The 26,738-nt window shown below is 45.7% G+C and overlaps 1 protein-coding gene across 3 annotated transcripts in view; it reads right to left on the reverse strand.

The window, feature by feature from the left end:
- Window positions 1-409: 409 nt before the first annotated feature.
- LOC109736785 (protein GRIP) overlaps window positions 410-26,738 on the reverse strand; it is a 30,063-nt gene continuing 3,734 nt past the window's right edge. Inside the window, exons 4-21 of one of the 3 annotated variants that reach the window (XR_012202384.1) lie at window positions 15,424-15,517; window positions 14,895-14,981; window positions 14,718-14,798; window positions 14,358-14,483; window positions 13,728-13,836; window positions 13,576-13,655; window positions 12,179-12,307; window positions 11,994-12,094; window positions 10,853-10,986; window positions 10,667-10,764; window positions 10,464-10,583; window positions 6,774-6,801; window positions 6,587-6,639; window positions 4,715-4,897; window positions 4,583-4,630; window positions 1,606-1,711; window positions 1,468-1,526; window positions 410-763 (exon numbers count right to left, since the gene is read on the reverse strand). Coding sequence is in view for 1 of the 3 variants with exons in the window: in XM_020295995.4 (XP_020151584.1) it covers window positions 653-763; window positions 1,468-1,526; window positions 1,606-1,711; window positions 4,583-4,630; window positions 4,715-4,786; window positions 6,587-6,639; window positions 6,774-6,801; window positions 10,464-10,583; window positions 10,667-10,764; window positions 10,853-10,986; window positions 11,994-12,094; window positions 12,179-12,307; window positions 13,576-13,655; window positions 13,728-13,836; window positions 14,358-14,483; window positions 14,718-14,798; window positions 14,895-14,981; window positions 15,424-15,517 (1,636 nt within the window). In the remaining 2 variants the exon portion in view is untranslated. Of the gene's footprint in view, window positions 764-1,467; window positions 1,527-1,605; window positions 1,712-4,582; window positions 4,631-4,714; window positions 4,898-6,332; window positions 6,640-6,773; window positions 6,802-10,463; window positions 10,584-10,666; window positions 10,765-10,852; window positions 10,987-11,993; window positions 12,095-12,178; window positions 12,308-13,575; window positions 13,656-13,727; window positions 13,837-14,357; window positions 14,484-14,717; window positions 14,799-14,894; window positions 14,982-15,423; window positions 15,518-26,738 lie in introns of all 3 variants that reach the window. The other 2 variants (XR_002226468.4, XM_020295995.4) reach the window with 2 other exon arrangements.

Raw genomic sequence — 26,738 nt, forward strand, 5'->3', positions numbered from 1 at the left:
ATTAGCATGATTCTAGAATGCTCATACGTGTACAACAGTTTGAACGAAAACCATGACCTGCGGATCCCACTATTTCTTTTCCTTTTTTGACCACCTTCCCTTTTTTGAACGGTCACCGGGAGAGAGAGCTTCCGCACCTAAATATATTACCGCTCATAGTTGTTATTCCCTCCGGCCCATAATATAAAACATTTTCGTAAGGAAGTATTCCCTTCGTCCCATAATGTAAGACAAAAACATTTTCGTAAGGAAGTATTCCCTCCGTCCCATAATGTAAGACGTCTTACATTATGGGACAGATGGAGTACATTACAAGAGGAGATCAAGACTAGAGGAGAGACAATTAAGCCAGGATCTGTTGGCGTCTCGTAGTGCAATGGCTTTGAATCTAAATATCCAGAGCGAGAAATAAAAAATAATGCTCCCTTTGAGAATGAATGCTTGTATTGAAAGTACATATATAGATAGTTATGGTTTTCTATTTATATAATATACACTACTTTACGAAAGGTAAGAAGAGATGAGAAGCATGCAAACAAAAGAATGTCACCTTTCACAATCAGTGAAATCGCTGGGATTTTGGATCACCCCATGAATGTAAATCTACCTCCGCTAAAACATGGATAATCAAAACCAACATCTTGCACCGGTATTAGAATGTGAATCTTCCAAAGAATGAGTTTGGTGTCGATCCACCATCTGACAATGCTGTAGCTGGTAAGGAAGCGACATTTGAGAGGACGCCATGTTGGCATTTATTGAGCTGCCAAGGTTAAGAATGTCAACTTGGCATAATTGATATTTTAATATCAGTCTTATAACAGTCATTCCTGTTGCAGATAATTTCCAACCAAGTATCATTGAAAACTTTATACCGGGCATGGAAGCAAGATAAATTCTTAGTACTTGTAACAACAACAAAAAAAACACTCCCAAAACTGAACCCATGTCAGCAGGATGGAAGCAGAAATCCATAGATGATAGACCCACGTCCTTGTTCAAGGTGATTAGATGAACAACTCTACCATAATCATAATGACAGTTAGTTAATGCTTATATGCTGAGACAAGTTTGAGAAGGATGGGGTTTTCCTAAGTGTGGCTTTTAATATCTATATTATGCTATAGGAATTATAACTGTCCAGTCTAGAATGTACTCTTCAATTCTACACTATAGACATGTCACATGATGTTCAACAGTGTTATCCGAATAAAACACTTCCCTGTGACCTTAATATTTGAGTAACTTAACCATGTGCTAGAATAACATACGATCTAAGGCCTTCTAGAGCTAATTTGTACTCCCTCTGTCCCAAAATAGGTGTCTTGTAGTTAGTACAAAGTTGTACTAAAGTTGAGACACTTATTTTGGGACGGAGGGAGTACTAATTAAACACCATATCAGAGGTTACAAGCTAGGACACTAAGATAAAACATTTTATATATACTAGTTATGAGTAACAAGTACCTCGTCAGGGCTGAACTGTAGTAGCATCGCAACCACAGGCAGCAAGGCCCCCACCTCCCCTGTGTAAAAGATACCAAGTCGATGTTTCATATCATCTGTCAATCAACAGCAAAATAAGCAATAAAAAGTTCCAGATACCTGTTTCAAGAAGCTTTAAGATTACATTTTTTAGGTATGTCATATCTACTCCTTCTCGCTTTTGTGATCTCTCCATATTCCGAAGCTCAGCCTTCAACATTGCTTCCTGAAATACAGAATTTCAATAGATCAGGCATCCAACTGAAGGCCTCGCACCAAGAACAAGTCATGTAAAGATTACAAATTTCATCGGAACACAAAAAGGGTGAAAGATATTTTTGTTAAATATAAGGTCTTAGTTCTGTATTTTATTCAACTCATCACTGCATTGACCGAATAGCAAAAGGGGAAGGGGGCACAAACTATATGAATATAATTTTGTGAAATGCAGGAAGCATGTGTCTTGTTCAATCAATTATAAATGATTAAACAGTACTCCCTCTGTCCAAAAAAAGTTGTCCCTCAAATGGATGTATCTAGCACCAAATTAGTGCTAGATACATCCATTTGAGAAACAAGCTTGGGACAAGTTTTTTCGGACGGAGGGAGTACACAATACATGTACATAAACTGTTGTTACATATTCATGACTTCACTGACTCCCATCGCTGGATTCCACGAGAATCCCACAGAACTAGGAATATTGTGCAACTTAATGGCCTAGAGACAAAGCTTCTATTAGCCTACTGCACTCCAATGTTCACGTGATAAAATAAGAATAGGACATCTTTCATACTTCTAAGAATGTATAACAAAGAATGATGACCCGAAAGTTAATCACATCACGAATAATGTGACAACAGTTCACACCAAAGTTTTCACTATCAGTTTCAGCAAGGTTAGTTAGATAAATAAAATTTGACCAGAACAGCATCAAGGAACAGATAATATAGGAGCATGACTTCCATACCACTTGAGTGCACACACTGAGTAATAGTTACTGCAGAACTACTGTTGGAGACAAATAGGCTTGAGCGGTACTTCAGAATTAGGAACAACAGTATAAAAATATGATTTAATTCCACAAAAGACAACACATATAATGGAAAACTGTCACAAAAATATACAATGAAGATTTTATTCAGAAAACTACTTATTGAAGGTCATAATCCACAGAACTAAAACCACTTGGCTTTTGCCTGCACCTGAGGCTAATTCATGCCAAGCTCAATTATGTTGATTGTGCTTTTTATTCTGCTTGTTTTATTATTGCGGTAATCAGAACTCCAGCTAACTAGGAGACAGGCAGTGTTTGACAATTAAATCAAACTCACAAAAAAGTTGCGACATGAATTGAAGAAACTTTGTTTATGAGACCATTATTTTCCATATCAACTGTGGTATGTTATACAACACCAAAGCCTTTCAATTCCGAACAAGTTGGAGTAGGCTAGAGTTGAAACCCATGAGATCTTGAAACCTAGTTATGGTTCTGGCCTGTGGATAGCTAACTTCCACTCACCCCTGTCCAAGGCTAGTTCTTTGGTGATATTTCAATCCCTCAAGTCTCTCGTAACGGATTCCCCCCATATTTGTAAGTATCAGTGTCGCCATCACTTGTTCAAACACTTTGACGAGTGTTTGTCCAAGGCCCACCACATGACATTTCACTGTATCTTTCCTTGGGCCTTCTCCATGTCAATGAACACCATATGCAGTCCTTTTGCTCCTTGTATCTCTCCATAAGTTGTCGTACCAACAAAACGACTTTCATGTCAACCTCCCAAGCATGAAACCAAACAAATTTTTGGTCACTCCTCTTCTTAAGCGGTGCTCAACGACTCCCATAGCTTCATTGTATGGCTCAGCAGCTTAATTCCATGGTAATTAGCACAACTTTGAACATCCCCCTTATTCTTGAAGATTGGTACTAATATACTCCGCCTCCATTCTTCGGGCATCTTGTTTGTCAAATGAGGTTGAAAAGCTTAGTTAGCCATATTAATTGTATTCAAGGCATCTCCACACCTCAATTGGGATACAATCATGACCCATCGCCTTGCCTCCTTTAATTCTTTTTCAAGCCTCCCTGGATTCGCTGCATGTTGGTATCATCAAAGGAGTAGTCCAGCTCAATGGCGGAGCTCTCAGTCTCTCCACTGAACAGTTTGTTAAAGTACCGTCGCCATCTATTCTTGATCGCCTCGTCCTTCACCAGAAGTCGATCTTCTCCATCCTTGATGCATTTGACTTGTTTGACATCCCTCGTCTTCCTTTCTCAGATCTTGGCCATCTTATAGATGTCCCTTTCGCCCTCCCTCGTGTTTAAATGTCGGTAGAGGTCCTCATATGCCCTACCCCTTAGCTTCACTCAGAGCTCGCTTTGCGGTCTTCTTTGCCACCTTGTGCTTCTCTATGTTGTCTGCACTCCTATCCAGGTATAGGTGTCTGAAACTATCTTTCTTCTCCTTAATAGCCTTCTGGACATCATTGTTCCACCTCCAGGTGTCTTTAGCTTCGCTTTGACTTCCCCTGGTTACCCCAAACTCCTCTGAAGCCACCTTCCAAACGCAAGTCGGCATCTTAATCGACATATTGTTTGTATCTCCTCCTTCCTCCCAAGAGTCCTCCATAGTAACCCTCTCCTTGAAAGCCTGAGCTGCCTCACACGTAAACTATATGGAAAGCCTGAGCTGCCTCCCCCTTAAACTATATGTTATAATATGGTCGTAGATAATTGATTTCAATTCCTGCCCTGCCCTGCCCACCCCGTGACTGATGACAATACATTCACTAGCAGGCACCAGCCATGAGGGGTTCACCGATAAAATCCATGTGTAGTTTAGTGAAATGAAAACTTCAATGTGCAGTTTTGTGATAGTTCATTATACACGTAGTTTTGCTGATTTTACTCCATGAATAAAGTCAACACACATACCACACTATATTTGGAAAATACGGTACACATTTTGCAAAACTAAATCATATTTAACATACCATGACTAGAATGATCATCTTGTGTTTTTAAATTAATCAGCACATCCAATCAAGGCTACACAACTAATTTGGGTGTGAAAAGGGAAAGATTCAAAGTCACCTGTTGATCATGAAGACGGTTTTCACGCTCAAGATCTTCAACTTCTTGCTGAACAATGCAAAGAAAAAATTTAGTTCATACCAAAAATGAAAGAACAAAACCACCGAAAATGTCTGCTAAGCTGAAACTGACTTGAAGCGCCAAGATATGCCTATGTGACTGACTCAATTCTTCTTCCCTTTGTGCTTGTTGCCGTGCAAGAAGCTGAAATGTACACAATTGTAAGCTGAAAACTGTGAGATGTCGTATCCCAGTTGTTACCCGTTTTCATCAAAGTATTGTTGATTAGCGAGGTGTTATAACTTGAATGGGTAACTGAAAAGAAAGAATGGGTAAAACATTAGGACATCATCACAAGGGTGAAAAATTACAGATCAAATGTCCAATTAAATACATGTAACTAGTTTGGACTTCGTTTTCTTGGGAGTTTGCTGGAGCTCGTGTGAGCCAGAGAGGAAGATGGCATCGGTGCTGCCATTCAAGATTCACGTGGTCTGGTTCGGCCCATTGGCCCTGGTGAGCTGCACCTGGGTTTGTTACCAATAGGGTAACCTTCTGGCTCGCAAAACCAGTAGGTTCCAGTAGGGACTAACCTTTATGACCCCAGGGTCCTGCAACACACAGCCGCCGCCGCCACCGTCGCAAGATGCAGATCGCAGGTAGCCGGCCGGCCACCGGAGTAAGCACACTGGCACACACCCTGCAGGTTTTTTACCATCTGCCTCTTCTCTCTCCCATCGGCACGTCCCCACTGGTTCCTCTACCATCTCTGCCTCTCCTCTCTCCCACCGACACGCGCACCTGCTGGTTCCTCTCCAATTCGCCTCTCCTCTCTTGCTGGTCTGCAAGTCTTTCCCATAGCTATTGACATCGACCGGCACGGGATGCAAATGGCAAGCCAAGAGCAGAAAGATGCCATTGACCATGAGGTGTTCGTTTTCTAAATTCAGCACAAGCCCCTTTTAGCCCTGTGGCCTTCTTTGTTTTGTCTTTCGCCCTTAATCCAGGTCATGATTTAGTTGTTGCACTCCCCTTTTTTAGCACAAAGCTGCTGTACTAGTGTATTGTGCTCCCAGCACAAGCTGCAGGTGGTAGGGCCGAACCTAGAACCTAAATGTTACCCTTTACCCTACCAGGGAGGTGCGGGCCAAACCTTTAACCTGACATTTTCCAACAGGTTCTGAGGTCCAACACCAGGGGGGGACCAGATCAGACCACTTGAATATTGAGCTGCCATACAAAGCCAACGAGCTGCAGCCAACATCCGCCCAAGTCGAGACAGTACGCGACTCCAGCTTCCATTAGATCGTAGATCGACGGCTGATAGGTGCTTGGACAAACTGAACCGGCACTGTAATATATCAGGCCCTTGTCGAGACAGGTACAGTCCTGACATGAGGCCCTGGTGAGTGAAGGCTCAGCAGCAGTCCTGGACTAGGTGGGCAGGGGCTGAGCTTGTGGAACCATGCTGGTAACCCTTGCGTGGCTGCTCCTGTGGATCTGGTTTGTGTTGAAATATATTGCCCGCCGTTCTCTATCAGTTTGGATTTTTGGAGTAATCGGCTGGTGCATGAATTCAATAGTTTGACTGGATTAGCTGTGTGTGAATATGTGATGGATTCTTCAGCCAATTTGATTAAGCTGTGTGATAGATTCTTGACAAAGTTTTATTCAACTATTTTTCCCTTGATGCCATTTTAGTTGATCGTTTTTATGCAAATTGCAGCTGATGACCAGCTATTCACAGTACCTATCTGCCCCACCTCTGTGGCCACGTGGCACACGCACATGACCAGTAACAAGACCTTGAAGTAGTTAGTTGCCAATGTGAGATGGAGAACATCCAATGATATAGAGGTCGTGCTGGGTAGAGGATCCACTCGTATAGCCAAGTACAGGAACAGTGGTTAGAAATTGATAATATCCACTAGATTTTTGCAACATTTTACTAACGATTTCCTACTGAGCATTTAGGAGAATAGTTTATTTGAAACATAACATTACCAGAATTTGCTGCTCAGCCAATTCAATACTTAGTGCATCCTGTTTAATATATCCTGCAAATACAAATAGTGTTAACAGTGCCAAAACATCCGCAAAAAAAAGTTAACAGTGCCAAATTTTAACCATTCAACTGATGGGGAAAAGAAAGGAGATTAGAAAATGATATAGTATTGAGAAAACCAATTACCTGGACTTTGATTGTCACGTTTGCTGACCTGTAGCATCAATACAGTACTCTCATTAGCAGTTTCAAAACATAACTCCATATATTCACAAGTAATGCAATGTGAAATATGAGAAGGAAACTCTCACTGTTGTGAACTTGATTCACAAAAAGGATGACATGTATCTAGGGTTAAGGCAAGCAAGAACAATCAATCTTATCTCTCCAGTTTATTCTCCTGTCCCAACCTATGTCTACCCAATTTGTCGCAGCCATGCCGTCTGGCAATCTTCAGCACGGTAGTTATCCCATATAGTGGATGCTTAGGCCACTGACCTTTCCTAACACAATATGACTTCCTAATGAATTAAACTCCTAGTCCTAAACTTCCTAATACAATGTCATTCCCTAAAGGACTCTTCTCCTTTCCTTCCCCAGCACATGACCTGCTGTTGCTGCAATATCCCTGGCCCTCTTGCCGGCCGCATACACCGTACTAGTGTCCACAACACTACACCCTTCCCAGACTAGCAGCTTCTCCTCAAGCTGCAGGATGGTGGCCGTGGTTGAAGTTCAATCACATCACACTGAACTATTTGCTCGGCAGTACATTTTGTTAGATCAATCCCTTGGTCTTCCCTCGGCTCCTTTTCCTTTGTATGCACAATTGAACAGCAACCCCATACAAAATTCGAAGCCCAATACCTCTGCAAGCTATTTTTTTCAAAACTGAAAACTGTTGAATGTGTGGCACATCACTGTTGGCCCAAGAGGCCCAGGTCCATACCCCAGAGAGGTATTCGACCTAGAAGGAGAGGAGCTCGATCCTGTCTGGAGCTAAATGCCGCTACACCACACTGAAGCCACGGAGTACACCTCTCCTCTCTTAACATGGTATCAAACTGCTTGCCAGGCTATCTTTTTTTTTCGAGAGTACGCAAATTGCATACCATAGCTTTATAGAAGAAGAGAATTGCATTAAAAGACGACTACCACTTGCTGCTAACAACGAGCATAGCACGAACTCCACACCCGGGCTAGTCCAAAGACAGCCACCAACTACAAAACAACTACAAAGCAAAAGAGCCTGTCCAAAAAAAACCTCGCCGCGTCTCAACCGTCGGTCACCCCCGAAGAACAGCATCTCCACCAAGCATCCCTTGTCGACGCACCATCCCCCCTTAATGCCTAAAGGAGGTAGCAAGAGGATGGCAGGACTTGATCCGCCTCAAGGAAGGCACCGTCTTGGATTCACTAGCAACAGTCGTACATTGCGCCTCAGAAGATCGATCATGGACAACGACGAGCACCGGAGGAGCGCATCATAGGACCTCCAAACACAATGCTCTCAACAAAGGGACGACGTCGATGACGCCGCCATCGTGCCGATCCAGCACCAAGTCTAGGCTTTCGCCCGGAGACACCTATCCACACCAAGCGAGCGGAGGAAATGGCGACACGCCTCGACGATGCCTCCAAGGAGGGGAACAACACCCACGGGTGCCATCGCCGCCAGCCCGGCAAAAACCGGGCAGGATTTTCATCCGTATTGCCGCCCATCTCCCCACCTCCAAGGTTTGGGGCAACACCGTCCATGAAGCCTCACACCGCCGCCGCCGTAGCACCTTGACAAAGAAGATGCACCGCCGTGGTCCGCCAACACCTCGCACAACGGAAAGAACACGGCCCAAACTCCACCAACAATCCAGACAAGGTACAGCAGCATCCTCCCTCCACCTCGGGCATGGACCAAGACCCCTGCGACGCGTCACTCACTCCAAGGGACTGCCACGCGAGGGATCCAGCCGCTCTGCCCAGATCAAACCAGAGAGCCCAGATCTGAGTCGCCCCATCTCCCAGAACTCCGGCGTCAGCTCCACCGAGACACCACCGCCCGCCCACGAACATGGAGGTGGCCGGACGCCCACTGCCCGCCAGGATCTCCTTCCTAGCTGGGCCTCCATAGCGCTGCCGCCTCCATGGTCTCGAGCACGCGCCACCACCACCAGCTCACACCGGCACACCACCCTGCTCCGCCTCCCTGCTGCTATAACTCGCCAGGAACCGCCGCTCCTCCGCGCTCTCCACCGTGCGCCGGCAGCTCCCCGAGATCTCGCGCTGCCGGCGGCCACCGCCACCACCGCAGCCCCGTAGACGACCCGTCTCCGCGCAAAGAGGGCTCGCTGGGGAGCGCTGCCTTCGAGGGCCTCTGGGCTCTAGGGTTAGGGTTCCTCCAGGCTGGCAAGCAGGTATAGAAAAACTTAACCCCCCCCCCCCCTCGCCTCCAAGGTCGCACGCGCGTGCGACCCGGGAGGCGAGGGGGGTAGGGAGGCATCTGAATTCCAGGTCTCTAACCAAACAATATTCAGGCACATCACAGGCAGGTCTTAGGCCAGGCAATTGTTGTCCAGGGTTGCAACCAAAAAAAATGACCTAGTCGAACCACTCTTTGGCTGACATGTGGAGCCAGCAAGTCAGGAGCTTCTTGTACCTCCGGCCACTCACCATGGCTTGATCCTGTCACCCGCCTCCCTTTCCACACCAGAGGTCCCGAGAGGTCTAGAGAACAGTGGCAGAGCCACCTCCCAAGCAACCCCATGCATCTGCTGGGCCGAGCTCGCCCAGCAAGCACCCGCTGAGAAACAGTGCAGTCTTAGAGTTGAAGATAGTGTTTCTTGGAAAAAGTGCACTGACATAGCCACAGGCCTTGCGGCTCCAAAGACCGGCTGGCTCCGGCGCTGCTGGAGCCCGCACCACCGGCACCATCTCCATCCCCATTGCAGATATGGCGCCAATGGTGAGTTGGCAGCCACATGCCAGATCTGCAACACTGGTTCAAACTTGCAGCCAGCCACCTCCTTCAATCCCAGGAAATATTAAGCCCAACATCAGAATCTCCATCGATTCCTCATCCAACAGTGCACCTGAAACAGACACCTGCTGTGACTCCGGCGACAATGGCGTCAATCTCACTTCGCAGTTACATGGTCACTCTCCTCCATGTGCCGGCTTCAGCTCCGTCAGAAAGGACACATCGAGTTGAGAGACTAGACCTCTTTGTGAGAACCTAGACCTGTTCGTGGAATGTGGGCATCAACCAGATTAGGTTCATGGGGAAGTTTCTCGATCGGAGGCAACAATGAAGGTGTGCAAGGCTCCGGTTTTCCTCAGACTCGAGGTCAGAGAGCAGAATGTGGTTCCACTCGATCACAGAGAGAGAGAGAGAGAGAGTAAGAAAAAAAATTCCAATTGCTAGGATCTCGTGTGGCATAATCTGATGGTCAATATGTTCATTTGTGTGATTTAGAGGAACTTCTGCCGTTGAGCTGCATGGACAAAAGACGGTGTTTGTAGGCTGAGCCTTGGATGGATACATGGACAAAAGACGGTGCCATGAAAAATACATGCAAAATGAGAGGTCAAGGGAACGGTATAAAACTTGGGACAAGGAAAGTGAACCAAAAACAGGTTGGGGTCGTCCGAACAACATCGATACTCTGAAGGGAGTAAAAAGGACTTTTTATGAATGATGCAAATCACCAGCTAACAGTGGGTGCTTCTTAGTTGTTGCACATGAATTTCCAACAAGTACATAGAAACAAAAAAAACATGTGAGAACAAACATAACAGGGAGTGCCCACCATTCATTCCCTTTTTCCTGCTTCAATATAGCAAACAAAGGTAGCAATGAATGGGCTTAATAGAATAACTCACTGCTGCTTTAGCCTCTAAAGAATGATGAAGATCCTTGTTTGCGTTGAGAAGTTTAGCTATCTCCCGTTCCTTCTCTTCAATCATTCTATCAGAAATATCACGGAACGATTCATGCTCTTCCTAAAAAATCAAGAATATATTAAAATACTGAATGGAAAGACCACATTCAGTCATACAAGTCATGCCACAGGGCAGGAAACAACCTTCAATTTCTCATACTTCAGTGTCCATTCCCCTAGGTTCTTCTGAAGGTGGTCTTCAACATGGCCATTGCTTTGACCCTTCATAGACTCACATTTTACTGCATTATCCATGTTCATACATTTGATCAACGAACCTCATTAAAGAGAAAGGGAAAGAATTCTGAAAATACACTGAAGTCCTCTTACATCTCCAGCTTTCCTCTACACTTGCCAATTTTTTCTCCCATGATTCTTTTTCTGAGAGAAATTGAGAGGTAACATAATCTAATTTTTTCATGACATTCTTCAGTTTTTTGTCCAACTCCGCAAGACCCAAATCCCTGGAAGGAAATTAAGTAAAGGTAAAATGTTTCTCAAACTAAAAACTGCTTGCAGAAAATAAATTGATGGTATCACCGTGCATCAGCTTACAGGAGTAGTGCCAAGGTAGACGGGTCTAAGTGTCTAAAGTAGTCTCGACTCATGCTGACTACTATGACCAATCTCAACTGGTCGACTGCCAGTCATAAGACCATACTTCATACAAATACCACACTGCTGGTCTTTTACAGTAAAAAACTGGAGGAGGGGACAACAGTATATGGCTACATGCTGAACCAGACGCACAACATCTTGCTATTTCCGTTAAAAAAAAATCTTGCTATCAGATTATTAGAGGCACTTGTAAGAAAGTACATGCTCAAGCGGAACCCAGAAGCAAATCCTAACTTCATAAGAAGCTGATATGGGTACATGTCGCACAACTGATATGAGTACATGTACGCACTGCACATGCTAGATACTGCTCATCTCTACATACTGCTAGTCTGCTACTTACAAGATACTACTGAACGCATTAGGTTTGATCCTCTGGGCTCGATCGGAGGCGTATCCCCTTCGGAGTGGGCACGGACCGACATGAACACACTATCCGTCAACAGCACAATATGTCAACCGACTACTTATAGTTGACTAATCGGCAACAGGTCAACAACTCTCGACTAGTCCAATCAGTCGAGTCAGGATGTCCAGCTGAGATCCAAGTACTGACTCATAGATTAGTCAAGCGACTCTAGTAGTGCTCTGAATACCATTCGGATTTTTTTGTCACAATTAGTAGTATTGCAAACAAGGTGGGCTACTACTATACACAGGCTACGAAGTTAGTTCATTTTTTAAATAATACTCCCTCTGTAAACAAATATAAGACGTTTTAGATCACAAAAGAGTAATTCAGTAACCTCCCAAGTAGTATCTTAGAAGAATTTCCGGAAGCATAACCATTTTAGTTATGGACGTCATTTCAATTTAAGAACATCAAGAAATGATCGAAGTTAAGCTGATATACCTTGCCTCAATCTCTTCACTATGCCTGCATTGAGCAACTTGAAGGTCCTGGATCGCTTCATCTCGTTCTTCTAAGGCAGCTGCCACCTCCTTTTCAGCTTCCTACATTACAACAATGGTGATTGATTAAATAAGTTGTGACATATTTGGTTACATTACACATCTACTAAACAATCGATGACATACTCTTATTGCTTCTTCATGTGCTTTAAGAACATCTGAATTTTGAGCTGCGCTCAACTCAGCATCCTTCCTTTGCAGAAGTGCATGTGCACGGATCTTGTACGCGGAAAACTCACTTTCTAGTCGACTGATCTGCAAAGTTCAAAATGCTAAATTTTGAGTTCTCGTCATAAGTGCTAGTTACAGCATGTTTAAATGATGTCTTCGCATCTGAAAGTCAGTGAAGCTCTTAAACACAAGGCAGTGTCGTAATAACTGGGTCAATAATATATCCTATGCCATTTTAGGCTTAAAAAGAATCATCGCGTAACCAGAACATTAAGGAAAATAGACACGGTGGTTCCTCACTAGTTCAATCTCTCATAGTAAAGGCACTGTCAGGTTTTGTTACCTATTAAAGTTATACTAGACAGACATTTCATCAACTTCTACTCACCTCTTTTCCGGCTATCTTTTTTTACCAGCCTATCTGTGAATAAACCCTTGTAAACACCTATCCAAACATGCTTCTCCCTATACTCCGGCTAGCTCTGCTATTCTTGGCTGACCTCTAACTGCAGAACTGGTACAGGTCGCCATCTTTGGTCCAAACAGAAATATTGCAGCTTATACTATTAATTAAGTACTTACCTGATGAGTTCAGAGGAACTCCATGTTTACTTTATTGTGTTACTGCCTCTGTACTCCATCCTAAACCGCAACCCTTGAAAAGTCCTCAGGTCCAGCATTTGGAACACAACCAACTTGCAATGCATGAGGCAACGATGCATTATATTGTTATGGACTCATACTCTGGCTATCAGAGCTGTCAACTACGGAACATACCATCAAGAGAAATACCCAGACATGCAGAGCTAACTGGTGCAACCATCACGTGTTAGGAAGTGTTAATCAAGACAAGTCCGGTTGGAATATGAACAAAGTCAATTAGTTACAGTGTTATGAATCCATATCTTAGAAGTTTGAACGTGTTAAAGAGTCCAGTGTATTGGTTGCATCCTATATCCATACAAAAGAGTCAGCATTATAATTACAAGGCAAGCACCAAAAATCTCTTCTAAAGAAGTGAGCCTAGCTCACTTGGGTGGGGAATTTGGGTTCCTACTTATTATACTGCCAGGGTCTCCGCTACAGTAATCTCTTATATATTCCATCCCCAACTTATTATAAATATCGCCAAACTGGGTGTCCGTCTCCTCTACCAAACTACCCATACGACCTTCGCAGCAAATCCAAACCACAGCGGATAAAGTATTATGTTGTCACCGACTTAAGAACCAATGGTGGTGCCAGGAGGTAGGACCTGTGTTATCAGTACCTAACTTCTACGGAGTAGGGACAGAAAGCTTCCAGTGCAGGTACAAACTTTTGGATAAGATAAGATTTAAAATAAAATGCACCTCCTCCTTCGCAGAAATTAGATTCGAATCTTTGTTTTGAAGCAATTGATTTTGCGTTGACAACTCTGATTCCAATTGATCTGCAGAATATCCAAATATCTGTATAAATGTATTACTCCAAAATCAAAATAGAAAGTTTGGGGCAGACTTACTTCTAAATTTGGCAGATTCTATCTCAGATCTAAAGCGCGCACTTTCCAATGCTTCCAATTTTTCTCTAAGGGATTCACATTCGGCTTCCCAGCTTTGTCTTTCTTTTTCCTGAATATCAGTTGGGACAATTTTGGTTAGTGCCTCCAACTCCAAGACATCATAAAAAAATGTGTTAACCATACAGCAGTAAAAGCTGTTTCAAGGGGAAGTTAACTAAAGTTTAAAATATTCTACTGATGCATGGTGACAAAAAAATACGACCTACTCGACATTTTAATAAGTTGATTGAACAAACTCATAGGGTGAGTTAATCTACAAGACAGAAACTAAATCAAGCCAGGCAGGTAGGTATACTCAGAAACAAGGTTACATGGACAGAACATGAAGTAACATGGCAAGTTTTTGTGAACTATAGCTGTTTCAAAATTTGAACTTAAGGCTAACCACTAAAAATGATCAGCATATGTGCATAAATAGTATTTTTACCAGTGCAATTTCTGGATGCTCACTGTTTCCACAAGATAATAATCAGCATATGTGCTATTGGTATTGAAGATGCCTACAAGTTTGGTGTCTAATATATTAAAAACTATCAATGGGAGGAGTTGGTACAAGATAGGCTGACATACATGTTGGTCCTTTAAATGAGTAAGCTCGCCTTTAATCTCCTCCAAGGTAGCTTTAAGCCGGGCAGCTTCACCGGTTGATGCTGCTTCAATTCCGGTTATTTCTGAATCTTTCTCCGCGAGTACCATCTGGAACAGTTTAACTATAAATCAAATATTCCAATAGACAATGGATGTTCTATTTAATCCACCTCTTATTCCCAGCATGTTGAGGCTTATCTTCTTCAGCTAGAGAATACTTTGACAACAACGTATCACATAAGAAAACAGCAATGTTTGAAAACACTCAAGTGGCAGACACAGGATATAACTTAGTCTATGATACAATGCTGCACAAAGATAACTTTTCACTCGAATTAATACCTGCAGTGATTGAATCGTTTCGGATGCCTTTGTCCTCTCTGCAGAAACCTCAGCTAGCTGTGCCTCCATGCTCTCTAATTGCTTAAGAGAAGAAAGAAGCCAGATTCGATTACCCTAAATACTAATACTTTTGCATATTCACATTTACAAATTTCCTTCCTGCTTCTCTTTCCGTACCTTGCGATGCTTAGCAGAAAGCTCTGAAACTGATGCATGCCTCTTTTCTTCTGCAGACTGCATTGATCTTTGGATTTGTTCTAGCATCTTTATAGACATCACATTAGTCCACTTCAGATTATTTTAGCTCATCAGAATAACTATTGTTAACTCCGATCATGAGCATCAACTATACATATCCGAAGGTACGCATATATTAATATCTTGTTTGGTTATTTCAGCATACTGAGAGTATGAGAAATAACTAAACAAATCTCAGCAACACAACCAAAAACGCAATTACTTTCACTCGATCAGCATTCAGCATCACCTATCCCCCATTTCCACCTTTGTAGGAGATTGGCAGTTGGCACTTACTCCTATGAAGTACTAATACGATTTTCAGAATTCGAAGTGTATACCCCTGCAACTCTTTTATCCTTCAAGATCATGTGACTGATTATGTTCGCTTCTGTTTTAAGAACATGATCACATTTCCCACAATTCAAACAACGAGAAATTATTAAGCCCTTTTTATACATGTACGTACCTGCTCTTTTTCAAGCATTGACTGTTGCAATTTCTCAAGGGCATTATTCCTGGCCTCCAAAGCAAGCCGTGTCTCGTCAAAATTACATCTTAACCTATGATTTGCATATAGTAGTAAGACAAAGATATTGTATAATTAGCATGCCTATTGCAGAAGATAAGCATGAGATTTGATGAGTTGGTTGCAACATTAAGGAGATCATTTACTGGTAACTGCTCGGTTGGCTGGCGAGTAGGGGATTAATAGGGGAATCGGGCAGTTAATCGACTACTCAGTGACCCACCTGTTAGGAAAGCAACTTAACTTTATTGAAGGCCCAAGGGGCATATATATATATATATTACACAGACTTGAGGTGCAAGAAAACTAAACATAGACTAATAAGGACTCCTAGACCAATACTAATACTCCTTAACACCCCCCACCCCCCCACCCCCTCAAATGCAAAGCGTAGGCAATAGCTTGCATTTGAAGAAGTGTAATACTAGAAAAATGATAATCCAAATCCGCGTCTTGAGAGCGTCGTCGTAGCATGAAGAGTCTTCAAAACCTGTCGAGTTGCCAAAGGGGATAACGAAGAGATGGCACATCAGAGGAAGACACCGCATCGATAGAAGATACAAGAGAAGTATCAAGAGAAGATGGGTTGTCGAAAGAAGATGGCACATCAAGAGAATGAAGCATTGCTTAAAGAATCATGGCCCATGAAAACCGATAGCGAAAGAAGCACGGCGGCAAGAGAATGGGCTTAGATCAACAATGCAAAGAGAGGCCACAGAAATCCTATAGAGGACAATGACCAGAAAAAGGCTGACGGACATAGGTATGGTGGACTCGCATGACATCAGAAACACAAAATATGAACGGATTTGATGGACGCAGCAGAAAATAAACTAAAAACTAGAAAGCTAGGAAGCACACACTAGACGAAGACGACGAAGCCATCGTGTTAGCAAAAGAGATTATGAAGGAAGTCGTGCATGTAAGATGCCGACAAAGAGCAGCAAAGAGGAGCAAGCAGAGATGTATGAGTGCTACGAGGTTTAGCAGCAGCCAGCGCAGACAAGCATGCTGCAGCAGCAGCCAATATAGTAGGAGATAGCAGCAGCCACGCACACGGAAGCAAAAGCAGGAGGAGAGGAACACCTGCACGGCTGCATGAGCGGACGCACGCGAGTGAGAAGCGGCTGCACATGGGAACATGCGTGCAGAAAGCAGCGGCTGATGAATCGGGATGGTGGTCGTCACGCGGCGGCGACAGTCTTCGCGGGAGGGCCGATCGTCCCGCTGGCAGACTTGGAGAGCAGCCAGCGCGAGCACAGGAGCCCTGCACAGGGGCGACGTTGACTGAGGTGGCGGCGATCTTTAGGGCGATGGGATCCTGCGCGACGGTATTGACCGATCCAGCCCGATCTCTGGAGGGTGCCAAACCAGCCCGATCTGGAGGCAGCATTGACCAGGGAGGACCCGGGCAGGGCACGTGAAGGAGGAGGGAGGGCAGCGCGAGATGTCCAGAGGAAGATGGCGGCATGGTGAGGGGAGGCAGCATCCGGCCAAGAGAGGGTTGGTGGCGGCGCAAGATTAGATCGGATCAGCACGAGTTGCGCGTGCGGAAAAAAAAAACTAAAGCTCTAATACCATGTTAGGAAAGCAACTTAACTTTATTGAAGGCCCAAGGGGCATATATATATTACACATGACTTGAGGTGCAAGAAAACTGAACATAGACTAATAAGGACTCCTAGACCAATACTAATACTCCTTAATACCACCGAGTAGGGATTAATCGGCCGACATTTTGAACAATGGCTGCTTGTGCAAGAGTACCAGATATGAACATGCGACACGTAATATATCCCCGTTGTTAACTTTGCAAGATGGTATGTGCATAAATATTGCCAGCTGTGTGAACCATGTAAAGGGGTCCATTTTAGTCCCAAATATTCCACCCACGGTGCATCCTGCGCAGCATGCACTGCCACTGTTCTTCTCTCCCTGCCCTGACCATCTTATCGCAGGACCGGTGCTTGTATTGTTGTACAGTTGCTCCGTGCAATCATCTCTACCTCCTGCTGTTCTCTCGATGATAACGAGGCAGCTGGCCATAGGAGACGAGGCCTGCTGGGCCAGGGTCAGGTGGCAAATGGCACCAGATATAGAGTGCATATTGACTATTCAGTTTTCTTGAAAACAGAGAGCAGAGCGTGGAGCCATGGGAAGCGATAGGGAGCTAGAGAAGAATGACGAGTAGTGGTGAGCTGGGCGAAATGGAATTGCGGAGGACAGGTGAAGCTAAGTGTTGTGTTTACATGGCGAAAGGAGAAGAAGGGTGGCCTCGTTGCAAGCGGTCACGCAGCGCGCACATGTCCCAGTAGAAGCTCTTTTGGGAGCAGATAGTGGCGTGCTTCAAGGACACCTAGAGCATGCATGCTGACACACGCTGCAGCGCCGGCGGCAAACAGAGTTACGAGGTGGCGGCAAGCTCATCCTGTTCGACATTCAGGCCATGCTCCCCTGCTTCATCGTCCTCTACATGGTCAAGGCTCTAGAAAGTTTTATTAGCTAGCTGTGGTTTCTGTTTGTTAAGAGTTATATATATTTACCAGTGTACCCCTTCGTATTTTCCCTGTTCTATAAGGGGTTTTCTGCATATTCTACCACACACACACACACACATGTCTCTGATATATACAAGTTGCAATTTCCCTAACATGGTATTAGAGCCCAGGTCACAACTCATGTCTCTGATCGATCTTGTACTGCTTACCCTCGATCCAAATTCTCACGCCACCGCCGCCTTCTTGCCCATGCCTTCCTGTTTCCTTCTCCAAGACACAACCGTCGTACTGTCCTAAATCGGCTAGATTGACCACTTCTCTCCGCATACGTTTGCAGCCTCCGCATAGTCCTCCGCCGCTGCGCCGATCTCAACCTCGTCCGCCGTCCCGCCCTTCGCCTATCTGCCATCCTGCCCTTCGCCTGGTCCGCCAGCATCTTGTCGTCCATCGTCGGCTTCTCGTGTGTGAGGCTGTTGTTCCGTGCATCCGCCTCGTCCGCCGGCTTTCGCATGCATGCTACTGCCCCGCGTACGCCGGCGCAGGCTGCTACTACTCTATTGTGGCTTGCTGGCCATGCTACTGGTTGCTACAAGCCAATAACTGCTGCTACTAACTGTTGTTCGTGGTTGGTGTAGTGTCTGATTTGAAGTGCACGGATTGTTTCCTATTTCAGTTCGGCCAGCTGCCGCCTGTCCTCCTTCTCCATCGAGCAGACTGCCCGGGCTATTGTGTTCTGTTCGGTTGGATCGACTGATTACAAATAAAAGTAAGTAAAAAGAGAGAAGAGAGAAAAGGTGCAATGTCTTCATTGGGCACGGTTTCCCTCCCTTGTTGCCCGCTGATTTTTTACGGTGTTCCCTACACTAATCATGTCTCACACATGCGCCGCCTCTCAATGCTTGGTGCTTGTCCGGCTGTGACGTCGTCCCCTTTGGCGTCTTTCGTAGGTTGTGCTAGTCGCTCTACAGCGACTTCTACATAAGGTCATGGTGGTCGCTTTTTGCGACCTCCACACATGGTGATTCTCGCTCTACCTCGACTCCTCTTGCGACTTTAACGGCAGTTTTGGTGCATCTCGCTCCATCGACTACGCCTCACACACGCGCCTTCCCTTGGCCCTTGGTGCTTGTCTGCATGCGACCTCGTCTCATGCACCGGCTTCTGCATAAGATACTGGTCATGCTAAACCGCCTCCTCCAGCGGCCTCCACAGGAGGCGGCGGTCACTCCTCTGTCGATGCTGTGATGGCGGACAAAGAAATTGAGATCGAGGCTGTGGAGCTGATGAACATCATCACGAAGCAATTGGAGGCCTTCGCACTCCAACGAGCGGAGGATCAGGCGCTCCTTGCCGACATGGTGCAGCTCTTGACGGAACTCGAGCAACGGCTGTCTGTCGTGCCCCCATCTCCAGATTCCATGACTGCAGCAGCCGCCCATGACGCCACCTCCGCAAGCCCGGCCCTCCTCCCCAATGATGACTCGCCTCTGGTGCTCCCCCTCACCAACACCACCTCTGGTGTCCCCTTCTCCAGCGGGAGAAATCGCTGCCGCCGCACCGGACTTCCACCAGCCGGGCAGATTGTCCACCCCCACCACCCCCTCACTTTTGTTGCCAACCACCATCAGCAGCCAGCACCCTTTTCCCACCGACAGCAATCTCCTTACTCGCCACAGCCACCCCTAATATCAATCTGGGCCACTTGGCACCCTCACCCTACAGCCCAAATCCCACCCCAATGTTGCCACCCACCTACCAGCAGCCGCCCTACCATCACCAGCAGCAGCAGATTTTCACCGCCACCTCTACCGCCTTCATGTCTCCACCCGTGAACCGATTTCATACGCCGCTATGGCCGCACCCCCCTACACAACCCATCTCAGACGTCGTACACAGCCGCAGCTCCTAGTGGCATGACTCAACTATATGCATGAAACAAAATATGATGAAAACTAAATAACAAGGTTAACTCTAACAATCACCCCCTTAACCTGTTCCGCTATGAATTCCAGGGGGGGTTAGAGTTATATATATTTAGTCGTGTACCCCTTTGTATTCTCCCCGTTCTATAAAGGGTTTTTTGAAGGGGGGCCTTGGCGCCTGTGAAGCTGTTGCCTTGGAAACAGCCTCTTGCAGAAATGTAGGGAAAAGTTGCATACTAAAGACCCCAAGCGGTCGGACTGATGCGGAGCATCCTACGATCATCCCCATGTACACTACAACGAGACCTCGACCTCAAGCATACGCCATTGGACACAAGGTGAACTCGTTCCTAAGTCCTTCCCCTTTCCATCCATGCGAGACATGGTTGCTACCTAATGCAAAGACACTACATGTGCTCAGGAACCAAGGACTAAAGGAGGAAGAACGGACAGCGTCAAGACTTGTGCAAAGTTTCTGCCAAGCCCGGAACCTCCGGCCCCCGGACCTTCCGGCCAGCCCGGAACCTCCGGCCCTCGACACTCCAGGCGACGCCCGGACGCGCCAACTCTCTGGATAGCCCGGACCCTGCCGTCCCCGGAACTTCCGGCCCTGCCTGCGCGCAGAGACTCGGCCCGAGGTCATGTACCCCTTCGCCCCTCACTTACCCCTTCGTGGCTATCACTATATATACTCATCCCCTCCTCCATTCTAGGGTTAGCATAGGTTTAGCTCATTTGAGATAGAGCTTTGCTCATCCATCTGGATCTACTCCATCGAGAGAGACCGCTCCCTCTTCGGAGAAGATCCACCTTGGATTCAAGACCCCTTCATGGGAAAACCCCTCAAGACCTCCTCACGGAGATGAACTAGTTACCAATTGTATCGTCCTTTGTTGGATTTGGATCGTGTATCTCTTTGTGTTTCGAGGATCTAGCATATGTGTGACCGAATCTTGTTGGTTTGAGTGATTCTCTCGTGTTTTCCCTCGTGTTCCCCCTCGTGTTCTTCGTGTTCCTCGTTGGGATCCGCTCCTTTCGTGAAAGATCAGGCAACTAGGGTTCTACCCTACATCATCTTGGTATCATGAGCCACGTTGATCACGAATTTGGAGCCTCCCCCATCGTTTTCTAGCCTTGTTTTGTTTGATTTCGTCCTAATTTCAAAAATCCCCACCAAAAATAGCCCCCAAATTTTTTTGTGATTTGTTGGTTTCGATGATGTTTTGTTGATTTTGATCCATGGATTCGTTGTGTTTCAAGTGGATCTAGCCTTCCCCATCTTTTCCCCTATTTCCATCCACGAAATCTTCTCAATTTTGCCCCGAGAAATCGAGTTTTCCCGCCCCCGTTCTCAGATCTGGAATTTAGGGTTCGTCCCGGAAGAAATTCCACGACCCTCGGAACTTCCGGACTCCCCCGGAACTTCCGGGCTAACCAGAGTTTACCCCAAAAAATCCCCAGACTCCCAGCACTTTTTCCGCGACCCCCAGAACTTCCGGCCTAACCAGAGACATTACACAGAATTTCAACATCAGCCTCTTTCACCGTTTTCATCATAACTTTTCACTCCGAACTCCGATTTGAGTGTTCTTTGGCTCGTTTTGAAGCTATCGACGTGCCCGAGGTCCTCACATTGGTTTCACCACCTTTTGAGCCAATCAAATTTTTGCAACTTTGGCATCTTTGCCTAGGACTTCCACCATATCTTCCGCAAAACCACCATAGACTTCCGCAACCTAACCCATTTTGTTCCGCTTAGCATTTGAGGTTGTTTGCGTAGTGACTTGAGTCTCCTAAGGTGTTTAGGCTACTTAGGGACGGTTGCTTCTTCATCAACCACCACCATACACTTCCGCCACCCCAACTTAACCCAATTTTGTGTGAGCTTGTTTGAGTGTTGGTTTGTGTCTCCTAAGGTGTTTCGGCTACTTAGGGACCGTGACTTCAACTCCGACAAGGTGTATAGCCCCACCACACTCTTCCGCCACCTTAACCCATTTTGACCGGGTTTCCACCAATACTTCCGCAACCACCACCACTTTCCGCTACCACTATTTGACATTTGAGATTTTGAGTTTGCGGTTTTTCCGTTTCCTAAGGTGTTTCGACTAATTAGGGACGGGTCTACATCATCTTGGTATCTACATCAAGAACACCGCCACTCATCATCGCCATTGACGGTAACCTCTATATCATCTTGTTATAGTGGTATCCCATCATTGTACATTTTTGCCTTTGCATTGATAACCCCTAGCCCATTTTGCGTCACTTGCCTATCGAGACTAGCCATTTGAGTATTGCCGGCAACGTTACTTGTGCACATTAGTGATCATCGATCTACACCTTCCATTGCATACATACCATATCATATTGGTATCATCTTGGTATCGTATCATCCCTTGTGTCACAAGATTGTTCCCGTATATACATAATTGCTATCTTGGTTTGTGCATTTCGCATTGTAGCCATATCAAAAAAAAAAAAGAATAAAGCTTTTAAGCAAAGAAAAAGAGAGCAAAGCTTGTAAGCAATAGCCATAGCATCATACCACATTGCATAAGATTGTCATATCCGATCATCTTGGATCATCTTGAGAGGAACACCGGAACATCATACATATATAGCATACTTGGGATAGAAGTCGTTGCATTTTTGTCTCTTATAGGTCATGCACAAGTGTCGTATCCGCCTATTGAGCAAATCGAGCTAGCGTCTCTCTAGCGTTGTGCAACAAGAGCATTTTCCGTGGATTTCACATTTTGAGCTCGTTCCTTGGTTGCACGACCCCATTTATCTATCCGTGTGTGTGTTTCCGTGTGCCACCCATTGCTATTGGTCTACTTGTTTCACTTGCGAATTTGTGAATCTCTTTCAACATTATTGACTCTTGCTAACATTTTGCATCAAAAATTTTTTGTGCCACTATCCTCACCGAGCTCCGCCATAAGCCTTATTTGTGTAGGTGTAAGAAATTGACGAGATCGGTACCAATTGTGCTATTTCTTTGTTACATCATTGAGTGATCATTGATCCATTCTCAACATCGGTCAAGGTACATTTGGTATAGTTCTCTCCTTTCTTCCACTCATATTTGCTCAAGTCTTGTGATGGATAGGCAAGGCATTTCAACTCCGGTCTTCGACAACAACGACTGCGCGAACAACTACATCACCAAAGCGTCCATCTTCGATCTACAACGACAAATGCAAGGCGCACAATCAAGATTGCGAGAGCGCATCGACAACCTCGCCATCGACATACGACACCGAAGCACATACAAGAGACTACTTCGACAACAAGCTTTCCGCACAAAAGGAGGAGCAAGATGCAAGGATGGAGGAGATTAGGGCCTTGGTCAAGTCTACTTCCCCTTCGTCATCTTCAAGGCGGCGGCGAGCAAGTCGATCATCTTCGGAGCGCCCAAGCGATGCAAGCGCAATTCGTCCACGTCCACATCTCCATGGCGACCACCATCACATTCGTGATCCACATCGTCATGAAGAGCAAGTCACCTCCAAGCATCATGTGAACGACGACGATAAACGACATCTACTACGAGCTCAAGCACGACAACGACACAATCATCATGAAGATGCTCTAGACGCGCAAACCTACAAGTCCCAACAAGCTCTACATCAAGCTACGGCCAAACTTCATGAGCACAAGAGAAGACCGCGAGACAAGCACCACCAAGAGGAAGCTACGGCTACCACCACCACTTCGGCATCTTCGCCAAGTGCTATCAAGGCATCTTCACCTACCTCCCATGAGTACGCCTACATCGACTTCATCAAGTCCAAGGCGACCACCTACAAGCGAGGACGACACTTCCACCTTCGGAAGCCCCTCAAGGAAGATGGCCGAGCATAGGAAATTTCCTTCGGTCATGGAGACGAGCTACGAGGTGCCACATCATATGGGCCTCCTACAACAAGACGGTCAAGCAAGGGCCATCCCCTTCGACCACGGCGGCGAGTACGAACCTCTTCAACAACATGAAGACGGCGCCCCAATATGTCTCCTACTCCGAGTCAAGCTACGAGACCGCACATGGGACCCTCCCTTAGTGTATTTGCATGCTTGGTGGAGATCCTTGTTGTTATTGCCATGTTCACCATGTGCCCCATGCTATTGTTGCTTCTTGTGTTGGAAGAGTCATGATGTTCCATTGCTATTTACATGGGACTTCTTGCCAATACAATGATGACACTTTGCTCATATCTTGTTTTCATGCTTGTGATATGTCATGTGCATTATGTATGATCGCTATTCGCACACATGACATGATTGCCATGATTACCTCTAGTATGTTGCATCTTCGCACTACTAGCTTGCTTGACTTTATTCATATGATTACTTGCTTGGTTGCATCACCCATGATATTTTCTTACTCGCTTTCTTGAGTTGATGACATATATGTTCATGCCTCTCACATGATATATCTTGTTCATTGTCACTTGCCTCAAATAGTTGCATCTATGCTTATTGATCTTGGAGACTTGGACACTTTACTTGTGATGCATGCTTGTTTGATTGAGCCTGTTATATTTGGTTGTTCTCGCATCATATGCCTTAATACTATGAAATACTCCCTTGTCCTTTCTTGTGATGAGCATGATGCATACACTTGTTGGGTATCTTACCACACGAATGATAGGTTTTGCACTTCCGCTAACCTCATTTGTTTTTCCGAGTGTTTGTCATGTTCTTTCGTTTTGAAGGATTCACAAGGCGGTACCATCACTAGACATATTGGTCATGCAAAGGTCTACATGATGCGCGACACCAACATATTCGACATCCTCATAAAGGTGAACTCCTTCCCTTTGAGCCATCCTCAAATACGCATATTGGATGGGTCATTCTTTCATTGTTGTCTCCTTCTTGTCTACATGATACATCTCGCGAGCGGAGGAGCGACATTGGAGATTGGCTCTATGGACCTTCACATTGAGGAGCGCTCAAACTTATTGGATGCACCTCCGGAACTCCACTCATGCCACGACATCGAGCATTGGTACATCAACACTCCTTTGACACATTGCACCAACACCTACATATTTGTTGATTGTGTGTTCAAATATCATGCTCGATGGACATCTCATACTCATAACAAATTTGCATCTTATGCATGGATTGACTCACATTACGATTGCCTTGTTGCATCTTGTATCCCCATGTCATCCATGATATATGAGCTTGTGCATTTTCTTAGCAAATTTGTTGTGATCTTCCTTGATGGCATATTCATACATAATGATCACATTGCCAACCATCAATTACATGATTGCACACATTTTGAGCATCCATTGCCATATTCATGCTATTGATAAACCATCTCACTATGACACTAGAAGAGTCAAGCGAGAGCAGCTAGTTTAGAAGGAAAAGGACACCTGGGGCTATTCGGCCTCACTTGTCGGAGACTGAACTGCCGCTCAAGGCCTCATCTCCAAAGCCCGGCTCGCGAGGCGTCCCTCTCGCTGTAGGGCGGAGCCCCCTCGCCTCACTCTTGTGACATGCTATGTTTCCCTTCAACACTGGGATGACACTCTTCTTAAAAGCAAAACCGGTCGCGCCACAATGGTAGAATTTGTCGCTTTGCGCACCATGACAACTACCACAACTATGTGTGCACAACAAATGAATTTGCTCTCATGAATGCTTTGAATATCATTATATATCATCTTGATAAGCTTCATGCGCTGTGTCACGAACAATCTTGCCGCACGGACCCATTCTTACATCTTGGACACTATGTGCGCTAACCATTGTATTTCCAAGTGTACTTTGTGTTTGCTCATTTTGCATGTACCACTTCCCGAAGACACCTTGGAGTACTTGGATTGCGCAATGTCTTCAACTCCGTCCAACTACAAGTCCATCCACAACAACCGTTTCCATGGTGATGAGGATCACGATCCGAGGTCGGATCTTTCCGGGGGGTGGGGGGGACGATGCGGAGCATCTACGATCATCCCCATGTACACTACAACGAGACCTTGGCCTCAAGCATACGCCATTGGACACAAGGTGAACTCGTTCCTAAGTCCTTCCCTTTTCCATTCATGCGAGACATGGTTGCTACCTAATGCAAAGACACTACATGTGCTCAGGAACCAAGGACTAAAGGAGGAAGAACGGACAGCGTCAAGACTTGTGCAAAGTTTCTGCCAAACCCGGAACTTCCGGCCACAGCCCAGAACCTCTGGCCCCCGAAACCTCCGGCCCTCGACACTCCAGGCGACGCTCGGACACGCCAACTCTCTGGATAGCCCGGACCCTGCCCGGACCTTCGCCCGGAACCTCCGGCGCCCGGACCTTCCGGCCATCCCCGAACTTCCGGCCCTGCCTGCGCGCAGAGACTCGGCCCGAGGCCATGTACCCCTTCGCCCCTCACTTACCCCTTCGTGGCTATCACTATATATACTCATCCCCCTCCTCCATTCCAGGGTTAACATAGGTTTAGCTCATTTGAGATAGAGCTTTGCTCATCCATCCGGATCTACTCCATCGAGAGAGACCGCGCCCTCTTCGGAGAAGATCCACCTTGGATTCAAGACCCCTTCATGGGAAGACCCCTCAAGACCTCCTCACGGAGATTAACTAGTTACCACTTGTATCGTCCTTTGTTGGATTCGGATCGTGTATCTCTTTGTGTTTCAAGGATCTAGCATATGTGTGACCGAATCTTGTTGGTTTGAGTGATTCTCTCGTGTTTTCCCTCGTGTTCCCCCTCGTGTTCTTCGTGTTCCTCGTTGGGATCCGCTCCTTTCGTGAAAGATCGGGCAACTAGGGTTCTACCCTACATCACGGACTCTTCCCCAGACCCTGC

This window comes from Aegilops tauschii, chromosome 2 (assembly GCF_002575655.3).
Source record: "Aegilops tauschii subsp. strangulata cultivar AL8/78 chromosome 2, Aet v6.0, whole genome shotgun sequence".
Taxonomy (NCBI): domain Eukaryota; kingdom Viridiplantae; phylum Streptophyta; class Magnoliopsida; order Poales; family Poaceae; genus Aegilops; species Aegilops tauschii.